The 22,637-nt window shown below is 43.9% G+C and overlaps 2 protein-coding genes and 1 long non-coding RNA gene across 4 annotated transcripts in view; 1 reads left to right on the forward strand and 2 right to left on the reverse strand.

Annotated features, from left to right (window-relative positions):
• Positions 1 to 5,383: 5,383 nt before the first annotated feature.
• On the reverse strand, positions 5,384 to 7,492 carry LOC116217492. Its single transcript, XR_004162095.1, has 2 exons — positions 7,338 to 7,492; positions 5,384 to 5,560 (listed from the first exon to the last, which is right to left on the reverse strand). It is a non-coding gene; the product is annotated as an uncharacterized LOC116217492 (long non-coding RNA).
• Positions 7,493 to 8,318: 826 nt separating this feature from the next.
• RPL8 (ribosomal protein L8) lies at positions 8,319 to 11,506 on the forward strand. The gene is made up of 6 exons (XM_003203013.4): positions 8,319 to 8,421; positions 8,612 to 8,755; positions 9,488 to 9,629; positions 10,063 to 10,281; positions 10,947 to 11,062; positions 11,307 to 11,506. Exons 2-6 carry the CDS (start codon positions 8,618 to 8,620, stop codon positions 11,463 to 11,465), a joined length of 774 nt encoding a protein of 257 aa, XP_003203061.1. The 5' UTR covers positions 8,319 to 8,421; positions 8,612 to 8,617; the 3' UTR covers positions 11,466 to 11,506.
• An 8,600-nt stretch (positions 11,507 to 20,106) lies between these two features.
• Positions 20,107 to 22,637, reverse strand: part of USP9X (ubiquitin specific peptidase 9 X-linked) — a 73,089-nt gene continuing 70,558 nt past the window's right edge. For both annotated transcript variants that reach the window (XM_010724749.3, XM_003203018.4), the window contains exon 44: positions 20,107 to 21,840. In XM_010724749.3, the coding sequence (XP_010723051.1) occupies positions 21,706 to 21,840 (135 nt within the window). In that variant the 3' untranslated portion in view covers positions 20,107 to 21,705. The remainder of the gene's footprint in view (positions 21,841 to 22,637) is intronic.

Below are 22,637 nucleotides of genomic sequence, written 5' to 3' on the forward strand. Positions count from 1 at the left end.
AAAAAAAAAGGAATATTGTTGTTGTTTAACCCTGTTGGGCAGCTCAGCACCACACAGCTGCTCACTCCATCTTCCCAAGTAGGATGGCAGAGAGAATTGGAAAGGAGAGCAAAATAAGGAATTCACTTACAGTTTCCCATTGGCATGTGGGTGTTCAGCCACATCAGGAAAGCATGGATGTATAGGACATCCCTTTGGCTAATCTGGCTCGACTGTCCTGGCTACGTCCCCTCCTGACTCCTTGTGCCTCCCCAGCTCCTCACTGCAGGGCAGTGTAAGACGTGGAGATGTCCTTGGCTATGTGTAGCACAACTCAGCAACAACTAAAATGTCAGCATGTTATCACTGCTATTCATAGAATAATAAAATGGCCTGGGTTGAAAAGGACCACAAAGATCATCTAGTTTCAACCCCCCTGCTATGTGCAGGGTCGCCAACCACCAGACCAGGCTGCCTAGAGCCACATCCAGCCTGGCCTTAAATGCCTTCAGGGATGGGGCATCCACAACCTCTCTCTGTTTTCATTGCAAATCCAAACCACAGCATTATACAAGCCTCTACAAAGAAAATTACCTCTATCCCAGCCAAAACGTGACAAAATATAAAATCCACAAACCAAAGACAAAAGGTAGCAACACATAGCAGGGAAGGGATAAAAGCAACACTTTGGGTCTGATTAGGTGTAAAACACACGTTGTTCTCAAGAAGCAATGTTTTTGCTCTGTTCCAAGTCAAGAAGTATGGACAGCAAAATCCTAGTATATGCTCCCCTTTGTGAATTGCACCACATAGATATACAAAGGTAGCCAAGCTTATATATCATGCATTCAGGTGTCACTACAGCGTAGCAGTTAGAATTACTATCACTCCAAGAAGAACAAGGAAATATTCATAAGATGACCATGGAGAAAGGAGATGGGGGAAGAAGTGGCTGTATCTTGACAACCCCCTATCAAATATTAATTCTAAACAAAAGTTCATTCTATTGTAGATTGTTAGATGCCAAATAACAAGCCAAAAACAAATCTTGAAAGAAAGAAAATAATTGCCCATGATACCTGGATCAACATCTCAGTACACAGTGCTCCAGGCAGAGAGGGTGCACAAGATCTTTAGATGTTTAACCACTTGTATGTGTTTCTGTGGGGAGATTAGGCTTCCAGTGATGAGTATCATGTCACTGACTAGTCAGTATTTTTATCTTAGCAAGCCCAAGTTGTATTGTGGTTTAGGCCCCAGAAGTTAGCAACTCTACTGTGAGGGAAGTAAGAGAAAAAATTCGAGTGCATTAGGAAATGTGGAGAGATTTTCCAAGATCACTTATGAAGCATCCTCTTTGCTTGTTGGTTACTATTAAGCACATAATAAGTCAATTTCAGAAAAGTGGTGATTAAACTGGATTAAGTCGAAGTGATTATGCTGAATTATCTATGTCATGAAAAATTTCACTGAGAGGGAGGTGATGGCCACCCAGATCCCAGCAAGGTCTGCTGAAAGGTATGTGAGCTTGCTCCTCCCTTTGCAAAAGAGCTTAGTCCTACCCAGGATTCATCTGGATGCCTCAGAATCACTTTGAATTTTAGGATGAGAGTGCATGGCCTTAAGTTGCGCCAGGGGAGGTTCAGGTTGGATAGCAAAAAAAATTTCTTCTCGGAAGGAGCAGTGAGGCAGTGGCACAGGCTGCCCAGGGAGGTGGTGAAGTCATTGTTCCTGGAGGTGCTCATGAACTGTGTGGATGTGGCACTGAGGGACATGGGCGGTGGCCATGGTGTGATGGGTGGCAGTTGGACTGGATGATCTTAGTGGTCTTTTCCAACTGTAATGATTCCCTGATTCTATGAATTATCTTCTTGGAAATCAGTTGTCCCATCATTGCTCCCACTTGCATGGCTCACTCTGCGTCTACATTTGCTGGATTTTGGAAGCATCCCTGAAGACACTGAGGCAAGCAAGCTTCCCTAATGAAGTCTTCAGTGATTCACCCCATCAGAGTATCTGACTTACATGGGCAACTTCTATGTGATTTCTGCAGTGGTTGGATGCTCTGGAGTAGCACTTGGAGTGGATATATACCCAGGCCACCTGCTCCCAAGCGCAGCCCCAGTTTAAGGCCACCATCCACTTTGTAATCCTACCACAGAGAATTTGAAAGCATTTGGGAACTGTGGCAATCACTAAGAAAGAAGTAGCATTTTACTGTGGGGACCAGAGCTGCCTGCTGGCCAGCAGCCAGGAGCTGGCTTCATCTCTGAGTGCTCCCTGTGCATTCTGCTCTGCTGCCCCACTCTATGGAGGCGATGCAGCAGACACCGTGCCAGAGAGCCCTCTGTGTACCTTTTGCCTCTCATCACTGCTATTAGAGAACCGCCCTGGGGAGCCTGGACTGAGACATGTGCTTGTGTGTGTGCGAGCACATGTGTGTGCGTGCGCCTGTGCACACACAGCTGTGTTTGTTTTGTGCTGTATATAGGAGAAAACAAGATTATTTATGTTCTAATAACTGTGTGTTCCCTGTGTGAACTATTTTCTGCTCTGATTTATTGTTCTCTCTAGGCTTGCCCTCAAGCATTGTTCTTATATTTGGAGCCAGTCACACTTTTTTCCATCTGCAAATGGAAATCTTAAATCAAATGGTGTATTAAATAACAATAAAAAAAACAAAAAACAACAAAGAAGGTTTGGAGGAAGGAGGAGTTTCACTCCTCTGTTTTCCCATTATTTTTTTCCTCTTGTCTTTCGTTTCCTTTTAAGCTTTCTCCCACCTACCCTTTTACCCATTTTTTCTCTGTAAGGAAGGAGCTTTTCTCCCTTATGCTTCTTAGGAGTTTTGACTCAATCTCAAACAAGTTTTCATGCAGTCTGGGTAAAAATTCTTTTAAAGTCTTGTCCTTAAATCTTTCCCCTTTACTCAGTGTTTTAAATTCTCCTCACTAGCTCAGAGTCTCATTCTTTTTTGAGGCGTGAAACCCCCCAGCTCTATTGCCTACACAGCAAAAAGAGCATGAGCAAGGCAAGACGCTGTAAAGAAAAAAACAAGAGAGAATAACAAAAATTTGGCTAAGAAAAATGAATCATCCAGCATTATGCCACAAGAAAACAAAGAAAATACAGAATGTATGTATTTTTTCCTTTCTTATGGGCCATATCTATCAAGCAAAATAAAATCTTGTGCTATTGTATTTGTTCTCTAAACTTGATGCACAAACTGCTTTGTATGTAGCCTCCAGGGATGTTGTCACCACACAAATGCTGTCATTAAAGTGTTGGTAGGAGGTCCATTAGGAAATGCCAGGAGAAAAACAGCTGAGGGCTGGAGGGTCTTTTTAGGAAAAGTAACTAATGCACGAGTCTGGAAGAACAGCTGGGTGCTCATAAATTAGGAGTCTTTAGGAGGTCTCCCACACATCACTGTAAAACTGCAAGCTTGCTAGAGTTTTTTGAGTTCATTGCTGTAGATATGCTTCATGCCCTCCAGCTTTTCTATCTGCTTCATGCTAAACCTTTCTGTGGCTGTTAACTGGCCCCTGCCAGTTAACTCCCCAATCTCTCCGTGCTTCTCTGTCTCTCCTTTCAATTCTCTTGGTTTCTTGGTACTGTTTCAATCCCATGTCTCAGCTGCTCAAGAGGAAAGAAAATTAGCTCAGAGGATTCCTCCCCTCTTCCATCAGCTGCCCCTATTATTTACCTCATTAAGAAAAAAGTGTACTCAGATGTGGAAGTGGAACCAAGCCTCCTGGAGTTCAAGGAGTATTTGGACACCACTCTCAGATACAGGATTTGGAATTTGGGTGGTGCTGTGTGGAGCCAGGAATTGGACTCAGTGATCATTATGGGACCCTTCCAACTTGGCATGTTCAGTGGTTTTGTGATTCTATGAAAAGAATAACTATAAATTATTAACTCTGCAATACCTTCAGTGTTAAGACTAAAAGAAAGACTAAAACTGAAATAATGTGAAAGTCTTGTCCTGCCCATTGTTCCAGAACAGTGATTTCCGATGTTTTCTGATCCTGAAAAATCAGGTGCTTTTGGGTAGAGGCCTCTAGAGGTCACCAGAACATAATTAATAAGGCAGAGCTAAGCCCAGATACGGAGTGTAAATTGCTTTGTTTTGATGGAGACTTTATACCTCTCTGTGTCCCCTATCACAAGGAATCCAAACATCATTAAATAGCAAATAACATCAGGTGCCAGAAGAACCATAACCTCCTGGACAAACTTCACTGTATGGAAGTCAGGTCCCTTTGGTCTAAGAAAGCAGTCACTACGTTGACATCTCTTGTCAGACTCTCACCTGCACACTTCTGTAACGAAACCTGCCCTGGAGTCTGGGCTCTCTCATGCCCTACATCTGTAAGCCCAGTAAATGCTGTGTCACCAAACCATGAAGTATGCCAGTTCTTTCCCTAGCACTGGTGCAGGAAAGCAGTAACTCAGAACAGAGCACAGGCTGCACATGCACATTAAATAATTGGTAAAGACTTTTCTACTTTCCTTTTTGCCCTGTGAGTTATTATCTGAAGAGGCAGAAATCCCCGTAAAGAGTAAAGTTGCCTTCCAGGTTACTTATTTCTACAGAGAAGGTTTAGAGAGAAGCTGCAATTTAATTATGATTAAAAGGTTGCCGTGAGGCCAGAGGCCTCATCTGCTTCATGTAAGAGCAGAAGGAAAAGCTCAAGCAATTTTCCTGAGCCCTCTCCAAGGTTTAGGAATGAAGCAGGCTGCGGAGGAGGGAGCTGGGACAGCTGAGGAGAATATTTATTACAAGACAGCAAATAGAACCTGGTCCTTTCCGGAGAAGCTCCTCTGGAAAGAGCAAAGCTATTTATCTTGGCGCAGCCACTGGAAGGGAGGCCTGTGGTGTTTCTTGCACAGGCTTTTTTTTTTTCTCCTCTGAAAAGCCAGAAGAGTTGAACATAGCCAAGTAACCTGTGTCTTGTGGGGTCACTAAAGGCAGTGTAGGGGCACAGAGCTCCTTTGCTGTCAGATACAGGGTACTGCTAGCCCAGGACAGGGAAATTTTTCTGAATATGCAGCAGGAAGCAAGAAGTTGCCCCTTCAATAGATTGTGCAGCCACTTCTGTCTTCCTCTGTGGTACTGCCTTAGCTTCAGTGGCAGCAGGTGCTTTGCACCCCTTGTGTCCTGCTCTGAGAGTAGTGCAGTAATAGGATCGCCCTGAGTGTGCTCAATGAGATTAGCACACGTTATTTTTGCAGGCTGGAACTGTGATGCTACAGCCTGTTTGGAGTCTATGTGTCGGTTCCTAATCCCAGGCAAAGCCCTACAGAGGTCAGGAAGGCCACAAACAGAGGAATGTGCCCACCTGAAAGAGATCAGGGTTATTTTCTTTGGGGCACATCAATCTCAGACAGGAAACGTTTCTAAGAGTCTTACAGCCATCCCTTATGTTCCTGCTTTTCACTTGAGAAAGATGCACAAATTAATTAGGAGCTTCTCTTCTTCTCAGTTCTCTCTTCAAAGTGGGGTCCCACAGAACATTTGCTTCTCCTTCCTCCTCTCCAAACAGCAGTCTCATCAGAATTTCTCCCTGGCTGCTATCTGTAACAAACGGAACACCACACCTTTTGCTATTTACAGTACAATTAACCTTTAGCAAATTAGCCTGTGACCATCATGAAAGGATAAAGGCAACACACCTTTGACTTGTTCCCACCGTGCAAGTGGTGCACTGCATTTGCAGGATCAGGGCTGTATTTTTTTGTTGTCTGTACTGGCAAACTGGCCAGGAACAGGGAGATACACATTGAGAGGCTCTGAGAGACACGATCCAATGGAGGCAGCCCTGGCCTTCCTCAATGTGTTTGTGTTTCCCCTCTGCTGCGTGGTAAAGAATGGTAGCAAGAATGTGGGGCCATGCCCCAGCCACCTCAGCTTCATCTTGTAGCTTATACAGCCAAGGAAGGAAGTGGCTGCCAAAATATCAGGCTGTGATGCACAGCAGCAGTGGTCAGGACACATAGCCTATCTTGCCTAGAACTATCAGATCAGACCCAGATTTCTGTGTGTGCATCTAGGAGGAATAATGCATGTGGCCAAGTCTTCTGGAAAGTCTTAGACTTCTGGCCCTTGTGTAGCCAAGTGGATCTGTGTAGATGCAGTGGACATGCCCGGGTTATCTGGACGGCTTCCTGTTTGCTGCCTGGCTTCTGGGAGCAATCAGGCAAATGAGCAAGTTCCTCAAATTCCAACACAGAGCTCTGATAGAAAAAGAAGCTTTCTCCAGGGGAGTCCTGCCTCTGCTCCTCTTCCCACACAGCTGTAACTCCTGGCAGAGAAGCAGGGCAAGTAGTAAAGACAGTAATGTCTTCAGCCAATGCAGCTGCAACTGCCAGAGTTCATGTCCCATAGTTGAAAACCTCAGGATTCTAAGCTGCAGCAGGGAATGACCACAGCACAGTGGCACTCAGACTGGCAGGTAATGTTTAGTTCACGTGACCGTGATAGTATAAGACCAGGTCTTATACTATCCTTCCAGCATCGGATTGTTCCACTTTACCTCTGCCACCTCCTCCTCATGCAGCAAAATCACCAACAATGAGACAATTTCAGCCCAGGGAATAGGATTTTGGGAAACAGCTTCTCTTCAAATCACAGCACCTCCACTTTGTCCATGTCCTAAAACTTCAGCAGAACAGTTGGTAGTGCCTAGCACTTCTGTTTCTTTAGCACCAAGATTCAGATGGTATCACAGAACAACACTCTTGAGACAAACCCTGGACAGTTCCTTTGCTTGCAATTTGGTGTAAACTACTTCCTTACGCTTCTCCAGACGAGTGAGCATTTGAAGTTAATACAAGTTAAACAACATATTTAACCTTATTGTGAGTTCAGCCCAAGCGTGGCTGGGTCAGGGAACACAATTCTGTCATTCCTTGATGATAAAATGTTTACCTAAGATGTCTTTTACAGCAGGAGAATGGTTTGGACTAGAGAGGGATGGCAACTTCGGGCATGTAGCATGCTCTGACCAGGCAGAAACACAGCCTGAGGTGCTGCAGTGAAACAAATGAGTAGCAACAGTTTATCACTGCTGGAAGGAAAGGCTCAAACAGCATCTTTTGAGGCAGTGAGCTCCCAACTCTTTACACTGTCACGGTACATTCTAACCATGTTCAAATAGCCAAATAGCTGTTGGGGAGGGACAAGGGACTGGTCTGATTTCAGACTCACCCTCCATGTTACAGCACTGCCTGAGTAGCGAGATGTCCGACCCAGCCCATGATATAATTGAAGGTTGCAATTTCCTGGTGATAGCACTGCAAGACTACACTATGAATTAAATAACAATAAAATGAATACAAAGTATAGTTGATACCTGACAATAAGATGAATGAGTGTAGTAAATAATTACACAGCCATGTATCTTCTTGTGTAATTGATGACCAACTCCTTACTTAATTTGCTGCACAGCACATGAAAGAGGAGTGACCAAGGTAACCTGCTGGTGATATGGGTATTATTTGGAAATTCAGGTTGTTCTTTAGGGCTCTGATTCTTGACCAGTTCAACAGCAAAAAGCTACTGAACAACACATCTAAAGCCAACAGGAACCATAAATCAAAGTCTCAAGTTGTGCACACTGTAAGAGTCAGTAAGTTTGTGGCAGTATGTCAAGTTGTGATACGTCAGACAAGGCTTCGGGGAGCAAGCACATCATCTGCTTGTGGGGGTGACTACCTCCCGCAGTGGCAGAGCATCCATAGCCACTGCAGCTAAGTCATAGACATAGAACCACACAATCACAGAATCATAAAGGTTGGAATGACCCCTAAGAGCACCCTGTCCAACCAGCAGCCCATCACACCATGCCCACTGCCCATGTCGCTCAGTTCCAAATCCACACGGTTCTTCAACACCTCAACGGACGGTGACTCCACCACCTCCCTGGGCAGCCTGTGCCACTGCCTCACCGCTCTTCCTGAGAAGAAATGTTCCCTAACACCACCCTGCTCCCACAGGAACGGTGGGTCGGAGCCCTCAGCACTCAGACGTTCCGCCCGTTAGGAGGGATGGCCATGCTGGTGGGAAGGCTTAGCTGCTACATTGGTGCTTAGAATCAGTTCAAAGCCAGGGGAGCCATCGCTTACTTAAGCCTACAGCAGTGAGCTTTTTATTATTTCACAAAGAGCCAACCAGTAGTAAAACAGACTCCTAAGCTGCACTATCACGAAGCAGAGTGCACAGCCGTGCAGCCACCACCCCGCCCGCGCCGCCGCCCGGATAACGTCACAGCCGGATTGGGGGGGAGGGGGCATGGCGCCTGAGCAGCTCCGCGCGCTCGGTTGCCAGGAAGTGACGTCACACCAGCGCGACCAGCAGCTGCCCTCGGCGCGCCGGAAGGGCCTTGGCGCCGCGGTGACGTCTGCGCTTCCTTCTTTCCCAGCGAGGCCGCAGCGCAGGTGGGTGCTGTTGCGCCGCGTTCCCCCATCCGCCGCCATCCGCGCTTTGGCCGCGGAGGAGCCACCGCTTCTGCCTGTCCATGCTCATCTCCGCCTATCATCTCTCTGCTCCGGGGAGGGGCGGGGGGAAGGGCCGCCTCGCTGTCGCTGGCGGTGACGGCCGGTGTGGCCCCGCTGTCTCTTCCCGCAGAGCGCCATGGGTCGCGTCATCCGGGGCCAGAGGAAGGGTGCGGGCTCCGTCTTCCGCGCCCACGTGAAGCACAGGAAGGGCCCGGCCAAGCTCCGCGCCGTCGACTTCGCCGAGAGACATGGCTACATCAAGGGCATCGTGAAGGTAAGGGGGGAGGAGGGGTCTGCGGGCATCCGCAGTGAGCAGCGGGCCCCGAAACCTGCGATCCCGAAACCTCACCTGTGTGAAGGGACTGAAGTGCCATCGGTTGCTTTCAGAACTGACTCCTGTAGGCTGCTGACGTCTTGTGGAATCAGTTCTGTCACTTAGGAGCTTTCTGTAATGCAAGAACCGTGAGTGAGGGGAGTTGTGCTGACAGTAGAATGCACTTAAAAGAAAGAACCTTCGTATGTACAGCCCAGTGAGACAAGGTGGTGCCTTTTGTTTGGGCTCTGATAATACTTTCAGGTGGAGTACTGCACGTATTGGTCAGTTGTCAGTGATGGAGGCTCTGATCAACGGCACGGTGCCCATGCCCAGTTGGGTGCCCCAAAAATGCAGCCACCTTCTCACCCCTTCAGAGCAAGGTCATCTTCAGAGTGCAGAAGGAGATGCTTTGATACTTAAATAATTGAGTTTGACAAGACAAAATTGGAAGTTTAGAAACACTTACAAACATGAGTCACTGTTCTGTGATAGAGATAGGTGAGGTGGTATTCTTACACATGAATTTATTTTTAGCTTACTTCTGGAAAAATCAAGATTCCCCTAAAAAGGGGAGCTCCAAGTGAAAATTACTTTAATAGTAATCATCTTTAGTTCTTGTAATCGTTGGATTTTTGCTGAATCTGTGACAAATTCTGTATCCTGTTCCAAACCACGTCTTTATTCCCACAGGATATAATTCATGATCCTGGCCGAGGTGCTCCCCTTGCCAAGATAGCATTCCGTGACCCATACAGGTTTAAGAAAAGGACTGAACTGTTTATTGCTGCTGAGGGTATCCATACCGGTCAGTTTGTTTACTGTGGCAAGAAAGGTGAGTGAAGACCAAACTTGGGTTGCCCGAGAGGTTTCAGGAGGCTTAAAGCAGCTATTGTCTGAATACACAGTATGGGATGCTGAGGTGCAGCTGGGAGCCTATACAAAGGCCATAGCTTCACTTACTGTAAGCAAACGTATTTCCTTCTGGGAGATGGAAGTCTCCTCATGCAGCCTGTTTCAGCAAGCCTGACTGCAGTGCTGTCAAGTGTTTGGATTGTTTTATCTATACAGGCAGCTCTTGCCTGCCTTTATGTTAGAGTGGATGTTGAAACTTGGGTTGCAACTCAAATAAGTGCCCGTCTATTGGTATGCATGCACGTATGCAATGCCCTTCTGTGCACGGGGAGCCTTGTTAAATAGAGTTGTGGCTGGAGTAGTGTCTGGGAGGCTGACTGAAGCAGCTGGTGCTCTATGATTGCTCTTTGCAGCTCAGCTGAACATCGGCAATGTCCTGCCTGTTGGCACCATGCCGGAAGGCACCATCGTGTGCTGCCTGGAGGAGAAACCTGGTGATCGTGGAAAGCTGGCCCGTGCTTCTGGCAACTATGCTACCGTTATCTCTCACAACCCCGAAACAAAGAAAACCAGAGTGAAGCTGCCCTCTGGCTCCAAGAAAGTGATTTCTTCTGCAAACAGAGCTGTTGTCGGTAAGCAGGGACAACTAGGAACTTGATATGCTGCTCAGCAAGCTGTCAAAACAGGGGCCCTGTTTCCAACGCTAGCTGGAGAGCAGTGTGATTTAGAGGTGCATTTGTCTAGATGCAGGATTGTGCTTAGATATGGTCTTTAGACAGATGTCTAACTTGTATGGTATACCTGGTTTACTTTTGGTAATGGAAATTATCAGATTTGGGGATGGTTTGAGCTAGTGGGAGAGCAGAAAAGTAAGTGCTGTTTGCCCTCAAGTGATTAAGGAATTGCTGAGCTTGTAAAATCTGCAGATGGGAAAAAGTTAGGGAAAAAAAAACAGTTAATTGAACCCTTAGGGTTTAGTGCTGAAGCTGCTATGAATGTCATCAGTTAAGAAAAATACTCTTGAAAGCCTAACAGTGAGCAGCAATACCATTATGGACAGCCTATGGTCTCTTCACTTACCAGACCTCTTAGTGTGCAGTTAGGTGGATAACTTGATCCTGTGTGTGGCGGCTGGAAAGCACTGGTTCGGACAGACAGTTTGGATTATTTGAGGGTGGTCTTTGTAAGCTTGTTCTTAAGATTGAATCTTTTTTAGGAGTTGGTTTTGTTTTCAAGCATTTTCTCCTGCATCTTCCCTGTTGTACTCGCACATCACTATTGCTGTGATATATTTCAGGAATTGTTGCTGGTGGAGGTCGTATTGACAAGCCCATCCTAAAGGCTGGCCGTGCCTACCATAAATACAAGGCGAAGAGAAACTGCTGGCCGCGTGTCCGTGGTGTGGCCATGAATGTGAGTCTTCACTTTACCTTTTTATGGCTTAAAAAGGAATTGCTTGGCATGGTGGGGGGGTTGGCATATCACAGAGCAGGCTACCAGATATGTTTTTAATTAGGGTAGCTACCAGCGCTTGGTAGTCACTGTGCTGTGTCACAAATGAAGCAGTTGAAGTTCTTTGTTCCCTCCAATCAGTTTATTGCTGCTAACTGATACCTTTGTTGTACGGATTACTTGACTTCTATTTCCTTTTCCACAGCCTGTAGAACATCCCTTTGGTGGTGGTAACCATCAGCACATTGGCAAGCCTTCAACCATCAGGAGAGATGCTCCTGCTGGGCGCAAAGTCGGTCTCATTGCTGCTCGTCGTACGGGTAGACTGCGTGGAACAAAGACTGTGCAGGAAAAGGAGAACTGAAGACCCAGTATGGAGCTTAAAGAATAAATTTTTAAAACTTAGCTTGTGTGACGTTCAAGTTATCTGTTGTTAAAGTGCTGCTGAAAATGAGGATACAGTTCAGAGGAAGGTTTGAATGGAGATAAGGTAGTTTTCTCTACACCACCAGCTCCCTAATCCCTAAAAAAGGCAGGTCAGGGATTCTTTCAGCCATTGCTTTCACTCTGTAAGCAGAGTTAGAGCCTGGAATGACACTCTGTGTAGATGCTTTCCTGTCCGTATGTTCAAGAGGATTGTCATTATTGACACTAGCCTAGTTACCTGGCTGTATATGCCTGACAAAGCTTTTCTAACCAATCAAGAAATCCTTTAAGCACTCAGTTCAATCTGTCCATCTTGCCAAAATCATTAAAAGGCACTGATTTTTCTGAGTTCAGTGGACTCCCAACATTGTTTTCTGTCTCGTAAGAAGAGCTGTTGTTTTATGGAAGGGCAGCTTTGCTTTTCTTATTGTGGGGGAGAGAGCGGTTCAGCAGCAAGAAATGAGGTAGATAGAAGTTGTTACTGTAAAATAGTTGAATCTCAAGGCTTTACTCATTCGGCCTTTGGAAAAGTAAAGCTGTCAACATACCTGAGACTGAGGTTCTCAAACAAATTTCCAGTCCTATTTTGCTATCTTGGCATTGTGTCCAGGATGATACGGACTTGCTTGCAGACTGCCACATTTTTTCTCTCTGCTGTCAATATCAGCTCTTCTATAGTGGTCCCAGAATAGGTGCCAGTTCCTCTAAGCCAGGTGCTCCTAGAATAAGGTGATGACGATCCTTTGAAAGACACGACAGTGAGACAATCAAAAAAACATTTCTTCAAGATTCTTTCCCTTGGAGGTGCAGAGCATTTCACATACAGCAGAGTTATTCCACTGGTCCTGAAATACCAGAGCCAGACCTCCACATAGAAATGGAGGTCTACCAAAAGGAATGAAAAGTGAGGAGTATTTTTGATTTCCACCAACAAATGCAGTCTCTGAAACAATCATGAGAAAAAAACCCACAATTTTCGATGTTCCAATGACTAACATGGCAAGATCCAAGTTCAGAAAAGTTTCAGAATCTTCAAGTACATTGAAAGCTTGCTTGCATGTGGGATTCTTATAAGGCTGTTGGTTCAAAGAACTGGTGGCACCATTTGCATTAAATACACCAAACGTGCCTCAGAATCCATGGTTTCCAGCCACATTTGGATTTGTTGGCCCCATGTTTTCTAGGGAAGGTTGGTTTTTCGCTTGGCTAGTCAGACGTTCACAGCCAACAGGTGGAAAAATGGGGCAAGAAAATGAGGTGCAAGAAAACTGTACGCATAAATACTGTTGCTGATGGCAGCTACAACTATGTTTAATGTTGACACACAGGATGCAATGCTAAATCTCACTTTAAATTGACACATTTGAGGAGTCTGTAGACTTGATTGCATTCTCTTAACGAACTGAGGAACAATTGCCCTTACTGCATGCAGTGAGGTTGGACTTATTTATGTCTCCAATTTGTAGCAAACTTCCTTAACATAGAGGCCTCAGCGTGTACACAACACATTCTAACTGCTGCTTTGGCAGGACGCCTGGAAACAAAAGCCAGGGTTGTGAAACATCCCCGAGTATTGATTTCAGACGTTACCCCGTGATGGTGTCAAACGGGGAGTTCACGCTGGGTGAGCGAGGCACCATTAGACTCGTCTGCTCCTGAAAGGTTTGCTCTGCACGTAACCGGAGGGCAGCGCACCCTTCTGCTCTCCAACAGCCAGGGCTTCCTGCAGCCCCGGCACCAACGCCCCCGGTGCTGAGGTGAAGGGCTGCCCGCGTGCTGCTGAAATGAGCCCCCTCTGTGCTCCTGCCTGCACTGAGGAAGCTTTAATACAAAACTCTTTGGAATGTAAATCAGCAAAATAAGCAAGAGCTTTGCTCAGTGGAAAAAAAACACAGCACCCTCGCACTGTCTTGTGCTTCTTCAATCCCCACAGCACGTGCTTTCATATTGGTTCCTAGTAATCGTGTTTTAAATGTACATCACACAGAGCAGCCTCTCGCTTGCACCAGCTGTTACAGTCTGTGATGGATCACAGAGTTATTTGCTCATATAACCACAATGCGCTGTCAAACAGCAAATGCTGCAGCCGTGCTCATAATGATTATCTATCATTCATCTGAAATCTTAAAGTGAAACAAATTGTTGGAAATGTTTTAGGTGTTTGCTGCAACCTGAAAGGAAGGAAGGCTCCATAACCTGCCACGCGAGGCAGAGAGGGAAAACAAGGAAATGCAAGAAAAACTGCAAGGCAGAAAAACATCAGAAAAACTGTTAGTTTTGGGAAAAAGAAGAGTCCCTTCTTGTGCTGCCTTGTCAATATGCTTTCTTCTCCCACTTGAGCATAAGCCCCCGGGCGGCAGTGAGCTGTTGAGATCCATACAAGGTTCATCCTGAATTCTTACTGCTACCAACATGCCGACAGTCAGAGGGTTCGTGTGTGCGCCCACTCAGGTGGATCACACGGAGGGCATGGAGAGCTGCAATCAGCTTGGGTGTTTTACTTGCTAACGTGGACGTATTAATTTTTCAAAAATCATTATTATTTAACATTAGTACTACAAATTCTCAGTAATTTCTCATTGTTTTGCACTTCCCTGTCTTCAAAGTGAGTGCCAATAGCAGGGGTTTCCACTGGTTTTCCATTATACCCATTTCTAATTCATTTTGCGTGAAGACTTTTGCTCCGAAAGCACAAAGCAACTGAGTAATTGGCACCTTAGGGAGGTGCTCAGTGCCTTCGTCAGCTCAAGAACCATGAATGTGGAGGGCACCTGTCCTAAGCCATGAAGATCTACCAACTCCTGGAGCGTTTCCATGCAGCAAACCTCTTCATTGAACATCAAGCAACCACACCAGTCTTAAGATGCCTGAACAGATTCTAAGGCCACAGGGAAGCTGGCTGCTTTTCTGAGACGCAAGCTTCATTCTCCTGTCTTCATTACAGTCTCTTCCATTGACAAGTTCACCGTATTATATTTTAATGAATTCAACACAAAACTTCTCCACTAGCCCATTCTTCAGTTAAGTCCACATTTTATTTACGGTTTGCTGTTGGTACTTCAATCAGATTTATATACATAGTCTAAAACCTACATCAAAATAATTTTGACTGCTCTGAAGCCGAGAGAAGTGACACAACTGAAGTTTCCTTCTGCATCTCTATGATAAGACTACATTCCAATAGCAGCTTTTCGGTTCAGATTGCAGAAGAAAGCCAGCAGCGGGTGCCTCACAGACTCCAAGTGGAAGGGTTACACAGTTTTCTTGCAGCATTTCAGTCTTACACACAACCGGGGTAGCAAATGGTAACATTCCTTTCTAAACGAACAATCAGGCCAACACACAGAATAGTAGAATTTGTCATTATGAAACCCTCCCTTTCTGGCCCCTCAACATGTCAGAACAGCTGGAAACCAGTTCACCTCCCTATAATTGCACTATTTAACCAATATCCATTGTGAAGTACTTTATGCCGACACACAGGATGGGGACGGAGGTAGCGTGAGAGACTGAACGAAAGTGTTCCTGAGCCCATCACGGGGTACTCCTTTTAAAGGTGCGTTCCTTGGTTTTAATGTGAGCACTCTTGGGATCGGGTTCAAACGATCCCCGACAGGATCCTTGCTGCAGGAGGCAGGTATCACCCTTGGGTATTTCTGTGCTCCTGCCAGTCTGGCCCCGAGGAACCCGTTGTGCTGTTTGACCCACTTCAAGCAGCTCACAGGGGCTCTACAATGAATGTCAAGAGGTAGAAAGTATGGATAGAAAAAGCTCATGGGGCCTCTCAGCCAGCCTGCCGTTGGTCTGTATTTGCTGAGGGGATTCCGCTCATCAGATCTCAGAGGAGAAAAACAATAGGAAATGCTTTACATACCACCACTTCATCTCCTTCCTACACACTCATGTCTCAGCACTGGGGAAGCTGTAGCTTATGGGGGCTCAGGCTCTGCTATCAGGGGGGGATCAGGCCAATTACAGTGTTCCAGCCCCCCACGAGCATGAAGTAGCACAGCCTCTCCCTGCAGCAAAACGTTCCCATTTCTGCTCTTCCACCTCCTCCTCGTCATGAAGGTGAGATAGAATTTGTGATGCTCATGTTAAATCTTGAAGACTCAGTTTCTAAGTTTTCAGATTTACTTCCAGACTTTGAAGGATTCTAAAGCACTCATCAGACATTTAAATATCAAGTATACTGTGAAGTGCCCAAGCTTTCAAGCCAGCCCTCTTTTCCCAGTACAGACTCCAGGCAGCCCCTCTAACACTGCTATTCACCTGTAGGATCTTTACTGCTCAGGACAGAAAATGGAGCAGAACAAAAATACCCAATAAGCTAGAAGCTATTTGAAATCAAGACCACCATCAGCACCACAAAGCTTTCGTATCTCACTGAGTTTTCAGGAGATTTAAGAGATGACAAAACCCACCTGGCCCAGACTGGGGCTGCTGCCACAGCAGTCAGAAAGGCTCCAAGTCAGGGAGTGAGGTTGGCTCATAGAAAGTAAGAAAATATTAACTAGGAAGTGATCCCAGCAATCCAGAATGACAAACTTGGTGCGAAAACATTGTGAGAAGTTGGGAATTCAACAGGAATTTGAAGTTATGGATGAGAACGCAGCAGCCTTTCAATGATTAAAGCTACAAAAAAGGCCAACACCTTTAAAAGCTCCATCCACAGAGGTGTCGTGACAGAAAAGGAAGATTAACTATTCTTAATGGCTCAGATGAAACCATATTCATAAAGCATTCATTCCGTCCTGGTCATTTTATGAAGTCAGAAACAGCACATCGTAGCAATGGGAACAGGAATGAGGTGTAGGGAATTATACTAGAGGAAAACCAATCGTTTGAAGATTTTGCTTCAGTAAGGGCTGTGCATGCATCAGGAAGCTGCAGACTGCAAGTGACACAGCTCAGTGCAATACAAACAGCTACTGAAATAGCAAGGGGGCAAATTAAGAATAAAAAGTAATGTTATCCAACATCATAGCTTGTATACATAGGGAGGGAACTATCATGTTTTCCTGCACTAAGTGCTCACCCACGGTTGGATTTTGTAGGACTTCATGAAACCTGTTAACTTCATCCCATTTTCAAGATTCGCCTGTTATTAAAACCAGAAGACACTTGCACATTATTTCCAACATTAAAGAATGACACTTGTCACTTTAGAATTGTGCTGATCAATATAAGGCTATATTAAATTCATCAAAGGAAACAGCCTGTAGGTCTGATTCTACTCTCAAGAAGTGGCTTTAAGGAATTCTAAGGCTAAAAATATCTAGAACTGGATATTTAATGAAAAGTTAGCCCTTGTGCAGGAGTGTTTTTCTCCTCCAGAAACTGGTTCTCCTGTGCTTGTTGGCAACTCAGTGTAAATAAAGCAAGTAAGATAGCATACTGCCATCTCACACCAGTTTATGTGGGGTGCGCTGATCCTCACAGTACATCAACAATCAAGTGCCAACATCAGCAGGACTCACACAAGTACCACTGAAATCCTTGGATCCTGAAGTCACTGCAGCCTGCATTGGAAAATGTGACTACAGGACAAGGATCTCTGAATTGGAGTGCTGGAAGCTGAGTCAGCGCACTTCTGAGAACAGCCTACTGTGCTTAAAGCTATGAGGGCAGGATTGGATACTTTCTACTGTTTAACAATTAATAAATAAGCAAGGCTATTTGGCATTTAAAAATGGCAAGTCCGAGTGAAGCCTTTATATCTTAGAAACAAAAGGACAGTTACAGTACAAGCCTTAAAAAGTTACAGAGTAAAAAGTGACAGCGCTCAGACCGGATTGAAGCCCTCCTGGTGCAGCAGGACTTCCTGGTCTGCACGTGAATGCATTAACACAGCAATCCCTAAAGACCAAAAGAAGGAAGAGGCAATGAACACCCTTGAGCAGTTTTGAGGGCATACACAGGGTGTGTTGCTCGTGCTGCAAGGATCTTTACTGCACTGGTGTCCTGATTCTAGCCACAAGTCCAAGGAAACGTTTGCTGTTATCTTGCTCGAGGGATTACTTGCAAGAGGAACAGCAATCACGCACAAGGATACAGCTGGATTTCTTTCAACTTCTTGTTTATTACAGTACTGTTCCGCAGCATGCAGTGCTTACAAGATGTTTACTACTTGTCCCCCAGAAAACTTCTTTTGTTTTGCTCTAGAGAGATGGCCAGTTCAGACCTTATCCCCAAGACCTCATGGCTGTGAGAAGGGCACGACACAAATACGATGGAGAGCACAGGAGGTGAGAAGAAAGAGAACCAACATTACTGCTGTCCTGCTTCACAGAACTGCATCATTCTGGAGCGGGGCCACAAGTGACAGGAACTGCCACAGTGCTGTGAGAAGAGTGTCTCACCCTCCCAAAAATTAAGGTACGTGCCTTTTACCTTAGGAGCAACTTGGCTTGCAGTGTGGACAAAGAAATTTTAACTAAATATATTTAAAACCTGCAACTTCTCTGCAAATTTCCTAGCATGCCACTTTTTCCTGTAATTTACATAGCTGATCTTTAATTTCCCTTTGTTTCCACACAAACCACTGCTGTGAGCCTCACTGCAACGGCTACTAACTGAAACACACACCAACAAATGCACTGAGCCATTCTGCCATCACACAGCTGATCAGCCTAATCATTCCTTCCAAAAGACTCGGAGGTAGACAAATTTATTGAAACCCAAAGTCAAGTGAATTGCTACAGCAGCCAATTTTTGCCTGTTCAGCTTTGGCAGAATGGCTAATCTTGTTCTCCCCTGGAATTAAAATATATATATATATAAAAAGTTTTGGAACCTTGGATGTTTTTCATGGTACATATGCCAAAACACAAGCAAGGAACAACAAAATGGCTGAGAAAGCATGATTATAATCATCTTAACAAAATTTTCTCATGTTCTCTCAGAATAAAGTCTTTCCACTCTGAAAATTAATATGAAATGGTGCTGTGGAATTTCATTTCTTTCTGGCTCAATTTCAGCAAGATACACTAGTTTTAAGAAGAGAGGACTTGACTCTCCAGAGCTGGTAGTTAGGGAAAATTACAATTCTGCAGAATTCCAAACCAAGCTATGTCTGTTTCTGCTTGCATGCTGCCATACAGCAAGGCTCTATGCATCAAATGAGCTCTCGCTGAGTGCAATCTCATTTGTCAATGGGGTAACGTGGGTGAGGGTGACCAATCTCTCCAGCCAAAGCTTAGTACATTTACTGTTACACAGCAGCAACAAAGTTCCTTTCGTATAGGGCAGTACTGCTTTTTCAACACTCAAATTAAGAAGTGTTAAAAACTTAGTTACTAAACAACTACAATCCAATTGTACAGAGGGAGAAATTCTGCTTGGTAAGGTTACAGATTTCCCACTACATCAAGCTACACATTCACCACCATATAACATCACTTACGAACGTTCAGTTTCTATGCACTGGATGTTACATCGTCAGGAACATGAGCATTTGCTTTACTATTTATTGGCTTATTTGTGGAAGACCAAAGATTCCCTAAGAGCTGTCCTAAACAAACAGAAAACCGAAACTGGTGATGGGGGAATTCAATCTGTAGGCACTTTGAGGACTACTGCTTTAAAGTGTGCCGTTGACGATGAGGTACTGCGTGTCGCCAGAAAATGACCACTGCCAAAATGCTGCGACAGCCACGTGCATATGAAACTTTTTGCTTGTACAATATTTGTTAAATACAATTTAAAGTAGTTTTGCCCAGAGTGAGGGACAAAAAAGAAAAAAAAAAAAAGCATTGCACCTTTTACTGTAGCTGTTTAAAAGCAGCAGCTGCAACAGACAACATCGGCTATCCTTCTTCCAAGTCACAAAGACGCACCAAGTCCTCAGTTTGCCACCTGAAAAATGATTGCTGCTGCAGTCACCTTCCGCTCAGGGGCAGGGGTGTAGATGATTGAAAAAGTCACAGCCTTAAGATGTCACAGGTTTTACACGTCTCTACAATCATTGCACTATTAAAAGTGAACACATTTGGCAAGGCTGAACTAGAATATTATATATTTTACCTATATAGTAAAAAATACGTAATAATAATCATCTCTGAGATAGCTCGTTTAACAATTACTGGTCCAAATAAATAGGAACTATTTCAACATCAGTATACTCAGGCCAGCAATTTTTGAGTTAAAACTTTCAAGAAGCGTTCCCAAACATAAATGGGAAAAAACTTTACCCAAATTTACTAAGTCCAGGTAAAATGGCATTACTAAAAAACTATGAAAAAATCTGAATTAACTTGAGCGCTGAGAAAACATGGAAGCATAAAAGTGATCATTGCTACATAAGCATATTCTAAAATCTTCTGTGTCCCTAAAAATGCCTAAGAATGCGCCTGCGACTGAATTTTCCTTGGTTCATTTCAAAACTACAGACCTTTAATTAGATAAGCAGCTTTGTTTCTATCAACTCATTTGTAAAAAACACCATCAAGCTTGTGCTCATTAAATATATATATGTATATATAAAAACATACAAAAAGTACAAGATAAATCACATTAAGAAACTTTTACAGTGTAATTGTCCTGATTATTTTATTCTGATGGGCCAATTTTTTATTTTCTTTTTTTTTTTGTGCACAGAAATCTCAATGTGACTGTTGTTCCAGAACTCAGCATAGTGCCACTGCACAGAATTCACCTTTCTGTGTAGTCCATTAAAAAAAAAAAAAGAACAACAAAAAAAAAAATCAACACACACCACAGGACAAAACATTCTTCTTAAATCAAATTCTATTTGTGAATTCAGCAAAATAATTTCTATAAAATAAAACAGCAAAATATTTAAATAGTATAGGGTGGGCTGTATCTGTTTTGCAGGGGTATTTGGTTTTTAGACAGGTTCCAAAAAATTACACACATTCAAGTTACCAATTTGCATTTAAATACAGTATTTACTGATGCGTTTCTCGAAGTCTTTAAACAAATGTTTATTCTGGAATAGAGATACCTCAGAATTGTATTTGACTAACCAGTAGTTTCTCTTCTCATTAAACCCTGCTTCTAATGTTAAGATCTCCTGCATATGGATAAAGAGCTAAGACAATTCTCGCTTTCAAGTAGAACTGTGAACGAGCAGAAAACCAGCAAGTTAACTTGGTGCAGTGGCACTCACAAGTACTGTGTGATTTTGTTGACTTCCACTTCACTGGGATGCAGTAGAAGGAAAGTGTTAGAAGTTTATCTAATAAGCTCTACCAAAGAAACAAAACAAGCACACCAAATACAGTCTATTATGCTCCAGGCATCCTGGCATAGCAAATTTTTGCATATTTGTTTTAAATCTTTTAAATTCCTATTACTGAAAACTAAGTGTTCTTTATCCCACCCAGAGACAGAACTGTCAAACATCAGATGTGAGGAACATATGTGAAACTGAAAACCACTTGTTTGTTTGTCACATTTTCCCTCCCCATTTTATAGTCTAGGTGTAAGAAGAAAAAGTTCTGAGCGATGCAGTTGTCACATTGGGACAACTGCTGTCACTTTTTTCCCCCCTCGTTGGCTACACTAACTTGGTGTGAAGCCATGCTAAATGTTACAGCATAACTATAGCTTCAAAGTGATTAACCTAATACCAGAATGAAAAAGGCAATGAAAAAAGATCTAGAAACAATGTTACATCACCAATTTTCCACATCAACCAAATAATTAAAAGTTTACCAGCCATTACGTTGCTCATAGTAAAATCGACTCCAGTGGCAAAGAATTAACATGAAACTATTTTTGTGGTTGACATGGATAGGCTTTTTCATAAAGGAGTTGATCCAACTGCCGTGAGGCAGGCAACACTGGTCGCAGAGCGCAGCAGATATATCAAGAAATTATTTTTGTTTTTGTAGATCTGTGAGTCTCATCAAGACAAAAAAAATGTTTCTTGCTTAAGAATTAACAGTCAAACATTAATATACTATATACACCTTTGCCATTTACACATTAGCATCAGGCCATTTATTACAAAACACTATACACTTTCCACTGCAGGCGGGTTATATATTGACAGCAATTTTCTGCAGATAAGACAGTGAATAGACTCTCCACTCCATGTTGATTAGGAATAGTTTTTCTAGTTTTAAATATTAGCCAGACACAGAGAAAGGTTGGACTGTAAGGCCTGGGTGCACAGTCTTGATGGAGCAAGTTAATTGATTATGTGCATTTCACTAATCTTTTGTCTGAGGCGGGGAAACTTCTTCACTGCCTTCATAGTTTTCTTGTGCTCGTTGGCCAGTTCGCTGAGGGTTGTTCATATGATGTGCTGCCGGGCCTGTATATGGCTGTCCATGCACATGGTTATTCTGGAACAAAGCATAAACATTTTAAAAGGACATTAAATCAAATCTGCGGACTGTTTACTGACCAGTTACTGGGCTTTCACCTCTAGCTTCAAACTACTGAGAAGCATCACTGAGCACACCCAACATCTGGCGTGGCGGGATTTGCAGGAACATACACGACAGCGTCGTCGTTCCTCTGAATCACATCCTTCACTTACCTTTTTAACTAACACAGTGTAATTAGATTTTCAACTTGTAGAGATACAATGATAAATTAACCAGTCATTGTAGCTTCTGACTAAAGAACATTTACATGCAAAGCAAAAGCAAGAAAAATGGGCTGCCTGTGTGCTCTGGATATTGAACTGTGCACATATTTTATGAGCAGACTCAGTTGGTGTGCATGTTTTCCCTACGACAATGGAAAAAGCAGACCTGTACTTATGTAACATACACTGATGTATGGGAAAACTTTAATGTTACAGAATTGAATGAAATCGAGATCAGTCGTTTTCTCCAGATGCTCTGTCCCAATTTAAAAAGCTGTACACACACCTGGCAAATGAGAATACCTCATCTACCTATTGTTTTGCAGAGTTTAACCAACTGTGGAGAAATCAGAAACATGAGTTAGGAATTGTGTGTGTTAGTGAAAAATGCTACCTACTGCACGGAAGTGAACACGTCACACGGGTAACGGTGGGGTTACAGTACGTGTCTGAACTCAGAAGCTCAGAAGGGAGTGGGAAAATCTGCACAACTTACCAACTGCTCTGCTGAGAACACCAAGTAAGGAAAGCAAGATGGAGGGAAAATGG

The sequence above is a fragment of the Meleagris gallopavo genome, chromosome 1 (genome assembly GCF_000146605.3).
Source record: "Meleagris gallopavo isolate NT-WF06-2002-E0010 breed Aviagen turkey brand Nicholas breeding stock chromosome 1, Turkey_5.1, whole genome shotgun sequence".
Taxonomy (NCBI): Eukaryota; Metazoa; Chordata; class Aves; order Galliformes; family Phasianidae; genus Meleagris; species Meleagris gallopavo.